This window comes from Semicossyphus pulcher, unplaced genomic scaffold (assembly GCF_022749685.1).
Source record: "Semicossyphus pulcher isolate SPU_LCO1_2020_fin unplaced genomic scaffold, fSemPul1.0.p SCAF_8, whole genome shotgun sequence".
Lineage (NCBI taxonomy): Eukaryota > Metazoa > Chordata > Actinopteri > Labriformes > Labridae > Semicossyphus > Semicossyphus pulcher.
Window position 1 is genome coordinate 32,708,506 of NW_027211759.1, and position 19,769 is coordinate 32,728,274.

General features: G+C 39.5%; 1 protein-coding gene across 1 annotated transcript; it reads right to left on the reverse strand.

Moving 5' to 3' along the window:
• Nucleotides 1-8,280: 8,280 nt before the first annotated feature.
• On the reverse strand, nt 8,281-19,429 carry olfml1 (olfactomedin-like 1). The gene is made up of 8 exons (XM_069686939.1): nt 18,875-19,429; nt 13,174-13,277; nt 12,849-13,039; nt 12,498-12,601; nt 11,721-11,912; nt 9,157-9,337; nt 8,903-9,062; nt 8,281-8,644 (listed from the first exon to the last, which is right to left on the reverse strand). Exons 1-8 carry the CDS (start codon nt 19,001-19,003, stop codon nt 8,488-8,490), a joined length of 1,218 nt encoding a protein of 405 aa, XP_069543040.1. The 5' UTR covers nt 19,004-19,429; the 3' UTR covers nt 8,281-8,487.
• Between the last annotated feature and the right edge of the window lie 340 nt (nt 19,430-19,769).

Here is a 19,769-nt window from a genome sequence, read left to right on the forward strand (position 1 = left end):
ACAAACAGAAGCACTGTCTGTCCAAATTTTAATGTCCACCAACAATCACTGCCAGGTCGAAAGTCATGCCTGCATTTCACCATTTAAAGCGTATCATCAGGCTTTCCTCGTACAAGTCAGTAAGTAACAATCTGCCCTAGACTGAAAACCTCTTACCATGTGCTGGGAGAGCTGAGGTTTCCTGTGTTTCAAGAACTGGTCAAACATCTTCACCTGATGCTGGACCCTGATAAGACCAAAAATAACAGCATTGGTAATTTTGACATAAGACATTTTGTTTGAGGGACTGATGTGATGTGTCGATTTTCGAATGTAATTACAGAAAACGACCAGACACAAATGACACAATGTAATTGTATTCTTTTTCTAAGGGGACAGGATAAAAATAATCCCCCTCTGGCGAATCCTATTCACAGGTTATGTTGTCACGCTGCTGTTACCTTGACTAATAAGGATAAATGTTTTTGTTGTGATTTTTGTGCTTCCTTTTCATTTTCGAGATACTCTTCCTATGTTGTGCTGAAAATGCTTTCTTTCCACAATGAAACACAGCCCAAAAGAAGTTGCTTCCACCATTAGGCGGAACAAAGCTCTTTTTTGTGTGTGGACGAAAAGTCAAAAAATCCTCTCATATGCCTTTTTCTTACCATTTTTTATAAACCCAAACGCAAAACATCGTGAGGTCAACAAAAGATGTGAAGGAGAATTTAGGACTTGTATTCTTATATTTATACTCTAATTTTTTTGTTTTACTTATTGTCAAATCTTTAGCTATTCTATCTTGTATTATCTTTTATCTTAATAGTATTAATGTTATTATAGCCAGCACCTTCTCTCTTATTGAAATGTCCGTCCTCTGTGAAGCCCTTTGACTTGCAAACAAATAAAATCTGTCGACACAGATTTTAGTCTTTCTTTTACTGTGAACAAAACATCTGCATTATCAAAGTAGCAGGAATCCCACATTGTATAGACTAGGAAGGTTTGAATTTTAACTGCACTGCTCTGTAGAATCTGAAACAAGTAATTCAATTAGATTCTGATAGATTTAATGACCGAGGGTTGAATAAACTAAAAAAGGAATACAGGTACCAAAAGCTGGGTGACATAGATGACACACTGATAACTGTTGCTCAGCGCACTCTCCTCTTATATTTATCCACATAAATCCTGATTACTTTGACTGTATGAAAATAATTGTTTTAATTATTTAAGATAGACAAACTAATCTAATGCCTTCATGTTGATCATTGGTTATCATGAACGAGGGTTGTAATCATCTCTTTTCCACAGCAGAGTTTTGACTGTTTGACACTCAACCCTATTAAAAGAGTTAATGTTCATTAGACACTGGTTATTAAAAAAAACTACCAAAGTGTATGTAGGTGTGTACGAGATTAGTTCTGTAGTCAAACATTCATGTAGTTATATATATTATATATTTTCCGAGTGGCTTATGATTCATAATTTCAAAATCTCATGTCTTAATGGTGAGCATGAATGTGCAACAGATCATTTCATATCCAGATAACTGTACATATGTAACAAATACATGTAAATGTAAAATACGAGGACAGCTCTTTTGCAAATGAAGGTTTTCTGGTCTGTGTCAGACTTTTACCCAAACCACGTCCATGCAAAAGAAGCAGCCGTCCTTTTAGGTATGAGCTACTTCTTTTGTCTTCTGCCTCATGTTAGCTAGTGTTGCCTTTTTGCAATTTCGGAAAAATGACAATCATCCCCCAAATGATATAAAAATATTACAGTACAGTAAATATTTTACATATTGTCATATTGAACAGCCCAAATTTTTGATTCTTAAATACTTTAAGGTCATTCTTACTTGGTAAGGCTAACGTCAAACAGTTGGGCCAGATATTTCGGTTTATCCAGCAAGGCTGCCAGAGCCCAAAATGCCTCCTCCTCTTCCAACTGCATCAGCAGCACTGCAGCTATGTAGGACATACCTGAGACACACACACACACATGCACAGCTTATGCACTAAAGTATGTGTTGTGTGTGTGTGTTCAATATATTGTGCTAAATCCTTTCAGATACAAAATGAACATATTTTATGAAAGTGAGAGAAAATAAAAATACAGGAGATAAAAATAAAACAGCAGCTGTATATATTGCAGAGCAGGATGACAATGCATTTTTTTAATCCAATCCTCCTTCACTTGAAGTTAGCATTATTTATTTGAGAAGATATGTCTAATTCCTGAATAGGGACCAGCATGGTTCAGTAATTCTTTATATTAATAGCCCTTTGCTTCCATCAGGTGGTCACATAATGTACTGCAGATATCTACATCAAATGACTGTTTCAGTTTGAGTATGAGTGAGGGAAGATAATTTTAAGCTTAAATCACAATACATGTCCTCCATTGGTAGTTAGAATGAAAAACCCTGATAAAAAAATTCTTCATTAGTACATCCCGGGAAGCAAAAAGACACAAAAAAAGACCTTAGCTTACCTTGGCTGTATCCAACATGCGGATTGTATTTGGCGTAGGCGATGAGGACCCTGAAGAGTTTAGCCTGACCCTCAATGGCTTCCGGGCTCTCCCCCATCAGAGAGCGGTGGGTCGGGAAGGAACGCTCTATAGAACAGCCTCAATTAATCTTCTTTGCGTGTACATTTCTTCTAAAGATAGACCTAAAGTCTGTTTGTACAATGTGTTCAAAGGGATTCTCTATGTCTCTTTTTCGTCTCCATGTATTTCTTAAGCTGTGCTTTGATCACAACAACTTTACTCTCAACAACCAGAAAAGAGGTGCATTGTTAGATACACTTCAATGAGACTATCGCAACACAGTAACATTTACCTAAGTCCAACATTTTGAGGGCCGACTATTCTGTATTAAATTCAGTCCTGTAAACATTTTAAAACATCCTCAACTATATATACATGCAAAATCCTGCAATTTTATTTCCCTGTTTGAGCTCACGTAGGTCCAGGGCGATCTGTCTGAAGACAGTGATGTCATCTACAGAGTAACTTGTCTCTGAGCAGCTGGATGACTGGTGATGATTCAAACCGAGATCATTTTGAGTCTCGCTCAGTGTTGAAATTGCCGACAGGATGCCGTATTCACTGACTCCCAAGTCCACCAGGGGCCCTCGCACTTCTGACAAGCACTTCTGTTTGAGAAAACCAAAGACATTCCATTGTCGGGGATCAATAAGACATCTGTTGTGAGTGACGGGCAGAGTAGGGCTGACCTACAATAGTAAATGGACTGCACTCTCAAATTGCTGCCACATTCAACCTTTCACAGTTTGACAAAGTTAGACTAAGTCAAACTGACATTCTCGAAGATTTCAGTTTCGTTCTCTTGGGCATCACCTAACGCGGTAATTGACGTGGAAGCTAGGCATATGCTGCTGCAGATAGGGTCAATTTCACTCTTAATTTATAAGGATGTCTCACCTAAAAATCAATAGTGGTTTCGTGTACGCTATATTTGAATAATTCACTGTGTTTCACTTTTCAGTAAGAAAGCCTCTTTATATGGTACTACTTTGTGTGGGCCGCAACACATATACGTGTCACTATGTCTGTAGCGTACAGTGTCGGATCAGCCTTTTGTGTCAGCGGTTTGTAGAAGAAACAACAAACAAAGAGAATACAATATAAGGAAAACGACAAAGTGCCATTCATGGTGGGGACTAGAGGACACTGTTTTCCTTCATGCTGTGAAGTGTTTTATGCCGTATGTCAGCTGTTTGTGTCAGAATGTGCAGCGGCTAGCACAGACTGAAATCAAACTTCACTTTTCTGAAGATATCACAGGTGGTGCTTGTTTGTTTTTTTCTGGACTTTTGAAACAAAGATAGCGGCGGCTAGCGCCGCTAAATGTAAACATCCATTTTTCTGAAGAGGATTATACAAAACCAACACCGAATAATCCAGCTGGACTCTCGGTAAAGAACAATACTGTACCTAACCATCAGGAAAGCTGGCGCCAAATAAATGAATGAAACAACCACAAAATTTTTTCCCTGTCTCTATCGGCCAGTCTCATCTGTAAAAGTAACTCCTCTGTGTTCTCTGGTTCATAAAAGTATCCTCCAGTCTCCACTGTGAAGAGCAAGCAAGAGTCCAGCTGGATTACTCTCACACACATCCACGCACCAATAGCTATGCCTTTGAGAGCAAATTGCGGTTCAGTGTCTTGCCCAAGGACACTTTGACATGTGGACTGAAGGAGCCGGGAATTGATATACAGGTCTTGCGATTAATAGACAACCCACTCTACAACAACTGAGCCACAGACATCCCCAAATCCAAATCTCCACCCTAAAGCACTAAACCCTCACGCAGATAGACTGACGTCAGGCATGCTGTGCATGAGTGTGTTAATCCATGAGGGTTTGAAATGATGAAGAAAAAGAGAAATGGGACACAATATCATGACATAACATACCTGGATACAATAAATTGCCATTAAATCAAAAGAAAGATCCATCCATGTTTGTTTACATTAAGTGGGAGGCTACTCAGGCTAGGTAACCAGGTTTCATATGTCACCCATTTCACAATCAACCATTGGCGAGTCACACAAGAAAGTCTGCAGATATGTGGTCTAAATAAAAGGGCCTTAAAAGGTCTGCAACGCAACACTCATTAACATGAAGATTTGACAGTGGGACAGCTCTGAGCCCTCACACATGTAGCGCAAATGTTTTTTAAAAGTCTTCTGTCTGGCCAACGGTCTTAAAGCTAGAAATATTCAGTTCACAATATCTTAACAACAATCAACGTTAATCCTTACATCTTAGGAACTGAAACAAGGGGACTTTTGCATTCCTTTTTTTACATTTTTTGCGTGTCAAATAGCTGAAACCAGTAGTTGATTATCAATCAATTGATCAGCAATCTACTGTTTGTAGAAATTTCATATAATAATGATTTTAGAATAATTTATAGAATAAATAACAACATGCAACATTGGAGTTAATTTTACAATTTTGACAATAACATGTTAGAAAAGTATTTTCTAATGAGGAAGAGATTGCTATTGAAAATAATTAAAAGGCTATACTAGTTGGATTGCCTTAATGCCCCTTGCCTGCGTTTACATAAAACCTTTGGGCAGTGGATTTGTAGCCCTTAGCTGATAAAAGAGTAAAGGGTGTGACTAAAGCATCCTGGTGTTGATTGATTGGGGAGAAGAGGCCAACTTTAAAAGTTGTGTTTCAAACTGCAAACGAAAACTTCCGCCCCATCTGCCTCAAAATATTCTACGTTTCTGGTGGGGTTTTTTTGCTGAATAAAATGTAAGTACAGCTAGCTAAAATACCAGGTGGCACTGTTGAAAATATTTTTGTTTCCACTTCTGACCTCACATCATGACCAAATTGCTTGCATTAGGATGACACAAGCCATTCTTCCTTTCTAGTGTACTTGTCACTGTATTTTACCTGGTAGTTAAAGTCACTGGTTTCTTTCAGACTGTCAGTAGTGAGAAGACATTTCCACACTCTACCACGCAGGCTTGGAGGAATACCCATCCTGATAAATCGCTCAATCTGTAAACACAGAGAGGGAAAAAATCAGGTGCATGGTTACACAATTCCTGCATGTAAAATGCAGAAGATACTCTTTTTTGTCTCGAGTTTTTTACAAGGGTTACCTGGCTTTTGCAAATAAAGCTTGCTCCATTCCAGTAGCTGAGCAGCTCACACAGCTCTTTTACTCGCACTGGACTTAGCTGGGGGTAGCTGAAACAAACAAAACAGCACGGTGAGCTTGGACTGATTCATAAGATTGATTAATTAAGCAGTTGAAGGTATTCTCTGTGAAAAATTAAAAATTCTTGCATATCATCGACTTTACCTCTACCTGAACACAATTTCACTAACGACTTATGTAACTGATTAACTTTAACAACAAGGAAGGCTATGGGTGTAACAATAACATAACAAAAGGAAATTGCGTCAATGTAAGTTTCTTATAGAACATTTAATTTGTTCGGTCTTGCCGATTCTACTCCAGAAAACGCTAACAGCAAGCTTAAAAAGTGTAGTTAGTTTTCAGGAGCTGACGTTACCGTTACATTTCCCGCACCTGTAATCGTGACATCGGTGATGAAGTTTTTGTCCCCTTCGTTTAGTAAGAGCAAAGCCGAATTCATCAAAAAGCAAATTCTCACTGCGCCTTCTAATGGTAGAGTTTCTTCTGCTGGCGTTACTACTGTTTCTCCTCCTCATCGTTTTAAAAGACAATTGTTTGAGCACAACTTCGTCTTGTTCAAAAGTCAGCCCAGTCAACAACAATGCTTGGTAAGCGCGAGTAGTTGCTGTCACACTCATTCAACGGTCACACTCGACCCGCCCCCTCTACTGCGTCATGTTTAACTGAAAATGGGCGGGGACGGGAAAATGAGTCACATTTGAACAAAGAGTGGATTCCAGTTTTAGATTAGACGGGACTATTTGTCAGTGAATTGAAAGCGCAAAGAGGTAAATTACATCATTAGAATAATTGTAATGTAATATATGTCACATAATGACAACAACCTAACCCTAATTGAAATTATTTACTTCACAAGGATATATGGGACACACAGGCTATTGCATCACTGACTAACAAACCGACCACTGGATACGTTCAAATTGGCTAAATAAAAGGCAATGTTCTCTAAATGTTTGTGGTAATATGGTCATTAGTAACCTGGTAGGCCTATTGATCATTTATGTGACCTAACGTGACTTGATCCTTGATAAACCCTGTTTTAGACAAACCTGCATACTATATTCAGTTGAGAAACCAGAATACTGTGGCATGTAGCCTACTCCTTAACCACGTTTTGTTTGTAGCCTACAGATGTATATATGAACATTTGAATCAGGATTTGAAAAAAACATTTTTCATATTTCATGTTGAAGCCAAAGTCCAGAATATATTAAGGATACTAAAGCAGTTATGTAAAACACACCCATTGAGACCTACTAATGATCTTGCTTTAATTTTATTACAGACATATTCTGTAGGCTAAAGCATGCTGCCCCCTTTTCACTTTGAAGTACACCGCTTACAATGTCTTATTCTTTATCAGGGATAGAAAACATTTTACTCACCAGGCAAACACTTCTCCCTGTATCATAATATCGCAATAGTGCAAAAAGGACTAATTTTGCATGATGTTAATATATAGTTTGAAGATGTACTGTTAAAACATCATAACTACCTCACATCTCTTCTCTTATTTATTTATTTATTTAATTCTGGTGTGTAGGTCTTGCACCAAACCTAGGAGAAATAAGCACTTTTTAAAGAGAATAAACTAAATAGGCCCACTTCTCTCTACTTCCACTTCACTCTGCTTTCAGATTTTACATATTCATTATTGAATGTTTTCATGAATCTCACAATTGTCTCTGTGACTGTGTGTTTAAGTGTGACCAGCTAAGCATTTATATGGTTTGTACATGTATGTGTGTGTATGTGTGGTATGGGTTTTAAAGTTTATGTATTATAGGGTCACACATGTTACTAATGTCAATCAAAATCCAATGATGGGTGGGCCGAACATGGGATAGAAGGAGATGCAGGATAGAGACAGGCAAAGAGAGCAACAACAACATATGTTCTTGTTACCACAACAACATATGTCCTTGTTACATGAACAACAACAGACACATACTTATGGTTGCAATGCCAATAATAGTGGTAGACTAGGGTGAAGATTGGCTAAATAAATAAATAAATAAATAAATTAGCGAGAGAAGCAGAGTAATGATAAAGGCTGAGGTAATCGTAATTGTAACAGTTGAAGTCAACAGGTCTACTATTAGCATTAGCAGCAACAATAATGATACTATGGGGAAGGCTGATGTTAGTAGTTGTTGCAGTCGAGCAGGTCCACAGCAGCAGGTGGTCTGCAGCAACGATCCTCAGGAACCTTCAAGACAAGGGAGCACAAGAACTCCCGGGAAGATATGTGGTTAGTAATGTTAATGGGACCAGAAGATACAGAGTTAATGAGCTGCATTAATAAAATGTGTAAATCATCCAAACAGAACAGATTGTGTATGGCCTATAGTGCAGGTATTGCTGTCTTGTTAGGACTTGATCAGGGTATCTAGTAGCTTAATTGGACCTTGGTTCAAAATGGGGTTAATGATAATACATTAAAGAATGTTAAAAATGTGCTAACAACTAATCTGTTACAACTTTCCTTAAAAAACGCTTAACTCCAACTTAATGTATGTAAACCATTCATTGAAGGTAAGTTAATGAAAATGCACATTATACTTAAATGTTCTTTATTGTTCTGATACAAAGTATAATGCTTACATAATACATAACATGTCTTTGGCTGGATATGGTGTTACATCTATTATGATGAACAATTATAGATGCTGCATCCACTGAGAGCAAAAGATAACTATACAGTGGATTATGAGCTACTCAAAAACCTTGTTTTTATAAGAGATGTTTTTCTAAAGTGGCAACACAAGTTTTCATAGGTCGTTTTCATTCAACAGTGACTGGATCATTTCTTTGTGTCTCCACTTTGTATATTGTTTGGTAGCCATCGTCCCAGGCATACAGCTGTTTGTCTCCGGGGTGGTAGTGGATGCTGCTGTGGCTGGTATAGCGCTTCGGGAAGAACAGTACAGGGCTCTCATCACTAAAGATGGGTGATACACAAAAGAGAAAATGTTTAATCAAATTAAAAATTGCTCCAGTTGTGAAAACATGAAAATGTGGATGGAAGGTTTATAAATGGATTAAAGCTGTAATCTTTGTCATTTAGTTTACCTTTTGTGGTTTTCTCTGTATGTGGATGGTCAATTATATGCAATGTTGTGAGAAATTGTGCAAATGCATGTTTGTGAGAATATCTTGTCGGTACTGTATCTTGGTGGTCTGTTTGTGTGTAACAAACCTGTGGATGGTGTCATGGATGTCGTAGAGACACTGTATGGTGGAACGTCCTCCATAACGTGTGTTGTACACCACATAAAGGGTTCCACATATAAGGAAGGCCCCTTCAGCATCACGACTTCTACATTGTGTATCCCAGGTATACTCTACTGCCAAAGTTCCTGAAATAGAAACATAAAGGTGCCAAATATAGGCCAAGTTATACTTCGGCTATGCACTGTTAGTGTGTGTATGCGTAGGGCTGGTATGCTCTACCTTTATCTAATTTGCTAATCACCAGGTTTCCTCCATACTCAGGGTCAGCATGGATGACCCACAGGCCAAGTTCATCCACAGCCATGTCCAGGTAGGTGTTGGGGTTCAGACTATAGACTGGTAGACGACCTGCTCCTGGTAGCAGCGTGCTGTCCACCACTGTACTATTCAACAGGTCTACCTTTTATGATGGAAACAGATGGAAATAGGAAAATTCAGAAAATGCTATTAGTAAAGTATTGATTTCTTTTCAGTAGTTTCAGATATGCTGTAACCAAGACTAAGAAAAAAAAACACACAGACACATTGATAATGCTATTCATTGGTAATGGTGATATTTGGTAACGAATGTTTAATGTGTTAGCCTGCTAATATTGCCTTATTCGAGCCATAGTTGATGGGAATTTCATTTTGTTTTGCAGGTATTTGTTCGTGAACAAAGAAATTAGCCAAATAAAGTATTTCATGATGATGAAGTTTTATATGAAGATAAGGGATCAACAAAGTACCAAAATCCATGCTGATCCATCTAACAGCTGTCAATATTTCTTGGTCATCCTCATAGTCAAAAGTAATGGGGTCACCTAAGTCAAATGGATTTATTGCTTTGTACACTGATCAAAAATATAAACGCAACACTTTTGTTTTTGCTCCCATTTTTCATGAGCTGAACTCAAAGATCTAAGACTTTTTCTATGTACACAAAAGGCCTATTTCTCTCAAATATTGTTCACAAATTTGTCTAAATCTGTGTAAGTGAGCACTTCTCCTTTGCCGAGATAATCCATCCACCTCACAGGTGTGGCATAACAAGATGCTGATTAGACAGCATGATTATTGCACAGGTGTGCCTTAGGCTGGCCACAATAAAAGGCCACTCTAAAATGTACAGTTTTATCACACAGCACAATGCCACAGATGTTGCAAGTTTTGAGGGAGCGTGCAATTGGCATGCTGACTGCAGGAATGTTCATTTCTCTGCCATAAGCTGTCTCCAAAGGCGTTTCAGAGAATATGGCAGTACATCCAACCTGCCTTACAACCGCAGACCATGTGTAACCACACCAGCCCAGGACCTCCAAGACCCGGGACCTTCACCTCCAAGATCGTCTGAGACCAGCCACCCAGACAGCTGCTGCAACAATCGGTTTGCATAACCAAAATCTAAAATGTGCAGTTTTACTGTATGGGGGGGGTCCGGGGGGGTCAGAAAACCAGTCAGTATCTGGTGTGACCACCATTTGTCTCTTAGTCCAGTTGCTGGATATTGGTAGGAACTGGAACATGCTGTCGTATACGCCGACCCCAAACATAGTCGATGGGTGACATGTCCGGTGAGTATGCTGGCCATGCAAGAACTGGAAATTTTTTCATAACCCCACCGCCACCATGGGCCACTTGATTCACAACGTTGACATCGGCAAACCGCTCACCCACACGACGCCATACACGCTGTCTGCCATCTGCCCTGTACAGTGAAAACCGGGATTCATCCGTGGAGAGAACACCTCTCCAAAGTGCCAGACGCCATCGAATGTGAGCATTTGCCCACTCAAGTCGGTTATGACAACGAACTGCAGTCAGATCGAGACCCCGATGAGGACGACGAGGATGCAGATGATCTTCCCTGAGACGGTTTCTGACAGTTTGTGCAGAAATTCTTTGGTTATGCAAACCGATTGTTGCAGCAGCTGTCTGGGTGGCTGGTCTCAGACGATCTTGGAGGTGAAGGTCCCGGGTCTTGGAGGTCCTGGGCTGGTGTGGTTACACATGGTCTGCGGTTGTAAGGCAGGTTGGATGTACTGCCATATTCTCTGAAACGCCTTTGGAGACAGCTTATGGCAGAGAAATGAACATTCCTGCAGTCAGCATGCCAATTGCACGCTCCCTCAAAACTTGCAACATCTGTGGCATTGTGCTGTGTGATAAAACTGTACATTTTAGAGTGGCCTTTTATTGTGGCCAGCCTAAGGCACACCTGTGCAATAATCATGCTGTCTAATCAGCATCTTGATATGCCACACCTGTGAGGTGGATGGATTATCTCGGCAAAGAAGAAGTGCTCACTAACACAGATTTAGACAAATTTGTGAACAATATTTGAGAGAAGTAGGCCTTTTGTGTACATAGAAAAAGTCTTAGATCTTTGAGTTCAGCTCATGAAAAATGGGAGCAAAAACAAAAGTGTTGCGTTTATATTTTTGTTCAGTGTATGTCTGTTCAAAATTTAATTGCAATCCATCAAAAAATTTCTCTTCAAAATGTTTTCTGTTGCTGCATTTGCTAACTGACCTCAGCTAACACAAAGCAGCAAAGAAAAAAGGACTAACCCCCCTCTCCCCACTTTGACCGAGCTTCATTGAGTGATCTCCAGCCAACAGCTGCAGAGCAGTTCTACTAAGTCCCAAGTTAATGAATTGCAATCAGCAGTGAGTAACTGTTGCTAAGCAATGTGATTCTTCAATGTGATGTGATTAAATCCCTTATATAGTTTACAAAAAAGGTATTCTTTGATGGGGTAGCATTTCTAAAGTGTAAAGGCTTACTTTACTTCAGTCACACACCTTCAGTATCTGATTGGGTGTATCTGCCTTGTGGTAGTAGAGGAATCCATTGTAGACCACATGACCTGTTCCCTGCCAGTGAAAAGGCAGCTGCAGAACTTTAGCTGGCGGTGTGATGCTCCTCTCTGTGAAACTGTGCAGGGAAGCATACTCCAGCAGAGTGCTGTTACGGATTCCACTGAGCAGGTAAACCTATTAGATGTACAGTTATCACAATTTGAGAAGTCAGTGGAAATTGTATTTTGTAACTCAGCTTTAATATTCCATTCTTCGATTAAATATAGTGATATTCTTAATCTATTAATGAAACTCACAGTCCTGCCTCATTCAATTAGATATCTCTCATGGTGAAGAATGTCATTGTTAAATGCAAAGTCTAAAAAAAAGGCTTGACTCGTTGATTCTGACTGGCTTTTAAACCATTGATTTAATTGAGAAAACTCAGCTACCAATTCTTATTCTATATATATATTTTAAGAACCCCAAATGAAATGGAAAAATGATACAACTGAACTTTAAGGGCCCCTTAGTGTTTTAATTGTTTTATGTATTTCAGTTAAATAATTTATTGAACAGGGAAAATCACAATGTAGGCTGTTAAAGAGTGTGTATGCTAATCTAGGGAGCATAAGGCCTGACATTGTCCAATTAGATTGGACAGCTATAAGAAAAAGGTTAGGAATCAGCAGCTTCACACAAAGTCTTCAGTCCAGACAGAAACACAGCTGCCTCTCTAATGTAAAACGGTTCATTATGTCATCTTTAAAAGGAATGCACCTTTGTTGATCCTTGGGAGGGGTCCTTGAACCAGGAACCAAGGGTATCTCCTGCCTTCTTCACAATCTTGAGAGACTTGATTTGAGTCAGGGCTGTGTTGCAGTCTGGAGGAATTGGAAAGAAGACGATAAAGGAAAGGGTCTTTATACTTTCTGTTTCTGTCTCAAATTTTCAGCTTTAATAATGTGTGACTTTTACTACATTTTATTATTTCATTCTAATCCTTAATGATACAGTATATTGCTCAACATGAGCCTTACACAGTAGACAGTTAGAGGCTGTAATCTTTCAGGTCTGCCTACACACACACACACACACACACACACACTGTGAACAGGTGCAACTTCTAACCATTTTCCACTTTGATCTTGGCTTTCTTTTGCAGCTGGTCTAGTTCTGCAGCCTTTATCTGTTGCTCCAGCAGTGCCTCCTCCATTTCAATATTGGATTGGGTGGGAATCTTGTTTTCAAGATATTCCAACTCTCTCTCCACCCGGTCTACACGCACAGACACGCCATCCACCTGGCTCTTCATCTCAGATCTATGCAGCGAAACAGTACAGTTCCCACAGTTCACATGCTGTAGTTACTTCAATCACTAACATGTTATTTGCGTCATTTATTCTCTTTACAATTGTCCATTTGGGACAAATTATTTTCAATCCGACAGGCCTACCTCAGAACACCGAGAGTGGACACATAACTCCGGATGTCAGAAGAGAGGTCATAGGTCTTCTGAGTGATGCTCACAGTGTTCTGCTCACATGTATTAAGACGCTCCTGATGTCAGTGACACAGAGGGAAAGTTTCATGAATACAGAATGCAAGCAAGCATATGGCATTTGTCAAGACAACATACATTCTTCCTCCTAATAGTATTTTAATACATTCAAGTGTTTTGCTGCTCAAGCCTCACTTTGCAACAGGTTACACTGGCTATAACTTTTGCTAAGGTTAGTAAACTTAAGTTTTGTGGTATGAATAACATAGTGATTCAGTTTTAACTGGCAATGAATTCCTCCATACTTGACCTACTTTTGAACCGCATTATTATTATGGTCTGTTCTCTTCAGCGAGTAACGCTGTCTAACATGAAAAATGTAAAAGCATGGAACTTTCTATTTAACCAAACTTTAGAAAGAAGAAATGGTGTATTGTTTCACTGACAAAAATCTCATTTAAACAATTCAAATTTCAAATTCAAATTTTATTTGTATAGCGCCAAATCATAACCAGGGTTATCTCGAGACACTTTACAGAAAGAGCAGGTCTAGACCGACTCTTTGTTAAGTTATTTAAAGAGAGGCCCAACATGAATCACCATGAGTAGCACTTAGCAATTCGGCACATTGGCAGAAAAACGTCCTTTTAACAGGCAGAAACCTCGAGCAGAACCAGACTCATGTTGAACAGCCATCTGCCTCGACTGGATGGGCCGAAAATGGGATAGAAGGAGATGCAGGATAGAGACAGGCAAAGAGAGCAACAACAGACACATACTTATGGTTACAATGCCAATAATAGTGGTAGACTAGGGTGAAGATTAACAAAATAAATAAATAAATAAATTAGCGAGAGAAGCAGAGTAATGATAAAGGCTGAGGTAATCGTAATTGTAACAGTTGAAGTCAACAGGTCTACTATTAGCATTAGCAGCAACAATAATGATACTATGGGGAAGGCTGATGTTAGTAGTTGTTGCAGTCGAGCAGGTCCACAGCAGCAGGTGGTCTGCAGCAACGATCCCCAGGAACCTTCAAGACAAGGGAGCACGAGAACTCCCGGGAAGATATGTGGTTAGTAATGTTAATGGGACCAGAAGATACAGAGTTAATGAGCTGCATTAATATGACAGAGAGAGAGAGAGAGAGAGAGGGAGAAAGAGATAGAGAGAGAGAGGGACAGAGAGGGAGAGAGTCAGAGAAACACAGAGAGAGACAGAGAGAGAGAGAGAAAGAGAGAAGTTTGGTGTGTCAGATCCCCCCGGCAGTCTAAACCTTTAGCAGCATAACTATGGGCTAGTCCAAGCCTGAGCCAGCCCTAACTATAAGCTTTATCAAAGAGGAAAGTTTTAAGTCTACTCTTAAAAGAAGAGAGGGTGTCTGCCTCCCGGACCTTGACTGGTAGATTGTTCCAGAGGAGGGGGGCCTGGTAATTGAAGGCTCTACCTCCAACACTACTCTTAGAGACTTTAGGTACCACAAGCAGGCCTGCATCCTGGGAGCGCAATGTTCTAGAGGGGTAATATGGCACTATGAGCTCTTTAAGATATGATGGTGCCTGACCATTAAGAGCTTTGTAAGTAAGAAGAAGGATTTTAAATTCTATTCTAGATTTTACAGAAAGCCAGTGCAGAGAGGCTAATACAGGAGAGATGTGATCTCTCTTCCTAGTTCTTGTCAGCACACGTGCTCCAGCATTTTGTACCAGCTGCAGAGTTTTTAGTGACTTATTAGGGCAGCCTGATAGTAACGAGTTACAATAATCCAACCTGGAAGTAATGAATGCATGGACTAGTTTTTCTGCATCGTTTTGAGACAAGATGTGTCTGATTTTTGCTATGTTGCGAAGGTGAAAGAAGGCTGTCCTTGATATTTGTTTTATGTGGGAGATGAAGGACATATCCTGATCAAATAGAACTCCCAGATTCCTAACAGTAGTGCTGGATGCCAGGCTGATGCCATCTACGGCAGCTATATCATAAGAGAAAGAATCTCTAAGGTGTTTTGGGCCGAGCACAATAACTTCAGTTTTGTCTGAATTAAGTAGCAGAAAGTTTCTAGTCATCCAGATCTTTATGTCCTGAAGGCATGCTTCTAGTTTAGATAGCTGATTGGTTTCGTCTGGCTTCATAGATAAGTATAATTGAGTATCATCTGCATAACAATGAAAATTAATGGAGTGTCTCCTCATGATGTTACCAAGAGGAAGCATATAAAAGGTAAAAAGAATCGGTCCGAGCACAGAACCTTGTGGAACTCCATGACTAACTTTGGTTTGCATAGAGGACACATCATGAACATTAACAAACTGAGATTGATCTGATGAATAAGATTTAAACCAACTTAATGCAGATCCTGTAATGCCAATTAAATGTTCTAGTCTCTGTAACAGGATGTGATGGTCTATCGTGTCGAAAGCGGCACTAAGATCTAACAGGACGAGTACAGAGAGAAGTCCTCTGTCTGAAGCAATAAGTAGATCATTTGAAACGCGCACAAGTGCTGTCTCAGTGCTATGGTGGACTCTAAATCCTGACTGAAAGTCCTCAAATAAACTGTTGTTATGAAGAAAGTCACATAATTGATTAGCGACTGCTTTCTCAAGGATCTTTGAGATAAAAGGAAGGTTAGATATAGGTCTATAGTTAGCTAAGGTGTCTGAATCTAGGGTAGGCTTTTTAAGAAGAGGCTTAATTACAGCTAGTTTAAAAGGCTGGGGTACATAGCCAGTCGATAAAGACATATTGATCATATCTAGTAAAGAAGTGCTTATTGAGGGAAAGACTTCCTTAAGCAGCTTGGTTGGAATCGGGTCTAGAAGACAGGTTGATGGTTTAGACGAAGATATCAGAGAATTTAGCTCAGGAAGGTCAATTGGAGAAAAACAGTCAAGGTAAACATCAGGTTTTTGAGCAGTTTCCAAAGATACATCTGCACCAGTTAACGGCAGGAGGTTACAAATTTTGTTTCTAATCTTTAGGATTTTGTCATTACAGAAGCTCATAAAATCATCACTGCTGAGGCCTATAGGAATACTTGGCTCAGTGGAGCTGTGACTCTCTGTCAGCCTGGCTACAGTGCTGAAAAGGTACCTGGGATTGTTTTTATTTTCTTCTATGAGGGAGAAGTAGTAGACACCTCGAGCATGCCGTAGGGCCTTCCTGTATTTATTAAGACTATTTTGCCAGAGTAAACGAGACTCTTCTGTTTTGGCGGATCGCCACATTCTTTCAAATTTACGCGACATTTGCTTCAAGTTACGAGTTTCTGAGTCATACCATGGAGCTAGCCTCTGTCGTTTGATAATCTTCTTTTTTAAGGGGGCAATCGAGTCTAGAGTACTTCTCAGCAAACCTGCAGTACTATCAACAAACTGATCAAGCTGAGAGGGACTAACATTAGCATAAGAGCTTTCTGTAGTAAACAGATGTGGTAAAGAATTAAAAGCAGCTGGAATTGTTTCCTTAAATTTAGCTACAGTCCTATCAGACAAACATCTTGTGAGTACATTTTTGTTAACTGGAGAGTAGTCGGTTAATAGGACATCGAATGTTACTAAATAGTGATCTGATAAAAGAGGATTTTGTGGGAAGACAATTAAGTTTTCGGTTTCAAGGCCATAAGCTAGAACAAGGTCGAGGGTGTGGTTAAAGCGGTGAGTAGGCTGGTTTACACTTTGAGTGAAACCAATAGAGTCCAAAAGGGACATAAATGCCATGCTAAGACTATCATTATCAACATCTACATGAATATTGAAGTCCCCTACAATAATTATTTTATCTGAACTCAGGACTAAATCTGATAAAAACTCTGAGAATTCAGTTAGAAAATCAGAGTATGCGCCAGGAGGGCGGTATACTATCACAAATAAAACAGGCTGTAAAGTTTTACAGGCTGGGTGTGAAAAACTCAGAACAAGGCTTTCAAAAGAGCTGAAACTAAGTTTTGGTCTAGGGTTGATTAGAAGACTAGAACTGAAAATAGCTGCCACTCCACCATTTAAGCTGACATATTCTTCCTGACACAGCCAAATCTCAGTTAAAGAGAGTAAATCAATATGATAATCTGATATCAGATCGTTCACTAATAGAGCTTTAGATGACAGGGATCTGATATTTAACAGACCACATTTAATTCTCATATTTTTTGGCACAACTTCGGTTGTTGTTTTAATTTTTATTCAATTTTTTTGATTTACTCCTTTTTTATTTGAGTTTGTAATAAAAGGCCTGGGTTGGGGGGCAGACACAGTCTCTATAACATTAAGATTGTGGCTGGGAAACTGCTCACAGGGAAGCTCAGAGGAGTGTGTAGGACTACAGCTCTGCCTCCTGGTCTCAACTCCAGTTTGTCAGGTTTTACGACTAACAAACTTAGCCATATTATGAGACAAAAGAGCTGCACCATCCAAAGTGGGATGAATGCCGTCTCTTCCGATCAGACCAGGCTTTCCCCAGAATGTCTGCCAGTTATCTATGAAGCCCACATCGTTTGCTGGGCACCACCTCGACAGCCAGCGGTTGAATGATGACATGCGGCTATACATGTCATCACTCGTCAGATTGGGCAGGGGTCCAGAAAAAACTACAGAGTCCGACATCGTCTTTGCAAATGCACACACCGACTCAACATTAATTTTAGTGACTTCCGATTGGCGTAACCGGGAGTCAATGAAACACACTTTTTCTTAATTCAGTATGAAGTGCCAGTAGGGGGCGGAATTCCAGGCATTCTGCTCAGGATGCAGAGTTCACCTGACTTTGCTAATTAAATTACCCACAATTTATTGCAGTAAGGAAAAACAAATAATTAATGAAAACATTACCTAAACTATGTAGACAATAAATAATATCTATAATAATCATGATAAAGAAACATTATGTAACCCATAATGTAGAATTATGGGTTACATAGGTAAATGCATTGTATTGTTGTAGTCTTAGAGCCTGTTTATCAGATGCTTGTAGTACTGCACCACAGACATTACATATAAAGCTCACATCACAGTACTTCCGACAGTAGGGCTCAGTCAATAAGTCCAGAGGTCGGCGGCCAGGGGAGATTGAATGCTTAAACAAACACAGGACCAACACCTATGAGACTGGGGTTAGACTCCAGTGAATAATACGACTTTAAGATATTTTACCCCAAGTGTGGAGCGTAACAACTTATTTTAAACTGAAACCAACCTATGTGGTTGTTTAGTTTAGATGGCTTGTTGTAACTGAGAATGCTCTGAAATTGAGCACACTGTTAACCGACTGACATGTCAGACTAACTTATTCATTCATATTTTCTATATTATCTATTGACCTGGGCACATACTCATAAAAGGTAAACATTGCAGAAATCTGACAACTAAGAGGATGCCAATAATTTGGCAGCCAGATGATTAGAGCATGGTGTTACCATTCCACAAGTAATATTTGAAATCTGTAATTCATTAATCTGTCTAATTTAGAGTCTGATTTTTATAACATTATGGTAAGAAGAACTAAAAACCTTGTACAGGCAATACAAGATAGTAATTAAGGTCATGTATGAGCAACATTGCAAACAATAGTTAATGGAAAGGGGTGTGAGGATTGAAGTTGCTCTGATGTCAGCTGAGTGATGAAGGTTCTTATGTGATAAAGAAGTGCAGTGGGCACCTACCTCCATCTGAGCCAGTCTCCTCTCCAGGTACTGGAGTATGAAGGTATCTTGGGAGGATCCCTGGCTCCAGACTGAAGCAACAGTCATATAGAGGGATAGGAAAAGTACTGGAAGCACTCTGCCTGACATTACAAGAACTTCTATCAACAACTCACCACTACTACTGCTGCAGTAACAACCTCTATATTTCTGTGTCTGAAATGCCTTCTCAGTGATTATTCAGACTTTTCCTGTCTTTTAATAAACTTTCCTGTAGATTACAAACCAGTAGAAAAACCCTCCACACTAAAAATAAGCCAAAAAAAAGGATCAATCCATATGGCCTTTTAAAACAGTTTAAAATGTGTCGCTTTGATGAAAAGAAATCTTGATGGTTCTTAAATGGCTGAATATATTTGTTTCCTCTTGCTGCGCTCAGTAAGCATTTTAGTCTTGTTGGAGTTGTTGCTCTAGAACTTTCTGTCTTGTGTCTTTAATCAGTTGTTGCGCCAGTGGATTTGGATCCAAGTGAACCCAACCCACAGTCTTTCCTCGCCCCTTTTCTCCCAGTCTCTCTGTCTCTCTCTCTTCCTCCGTATCACCCTCTGTAGTTTGTGTATGTGAAGTGTGAGAGAGAAAACCAAAAGAGGAGGGGGAGAGAGAGACAGTCAGTGCCAGAATAAGAAAAAAGATTGTTCTTACCCCATTGGTCAGTCCTTTTTTTATGTAATATTCTCCAGATGGCCCCCTGACACGTCCGCAGTTCTTACACAGACCAGAAGCTGTTCAATAAAAGTTGTCAACTAGGCTGTGTGTAGTGACAGGATGAGCACCACATGACCCTGTGTGAAAATACACCTAGCTAATAATATTCAAAAGACATTTTCAATAAACACACTTTGTTTCAAACACAAAA

What these genes read in the sequence shown, in the direction of transcription:
- olfml1 (XM_069686939.1), bottom strand. Translation starts at nt 19,003, where the DNA reads ATGTCAGGCAGAGTGCTTCCAGTACTTTTCCTATCCCTCTATATGACT. An exon ending in GGAGACTGGCTCAGATGGAG is followed by an intron (nt 13,278 to 18,874) that starts GTAGGTGCCCAC and finishes CACTGACATCAG; the next exon opens with GAGCGTCTTAATACATGTGA. An exon ending in TCCACTCTCGGTGTTCTGAG is followed by an intron (nt 13,040 to 13,173) that starts GTAGGCCTGTCG and finishes TTCGCTGCATAG; the next exon opens with ATCTGAGATGAAGAGCCAGG.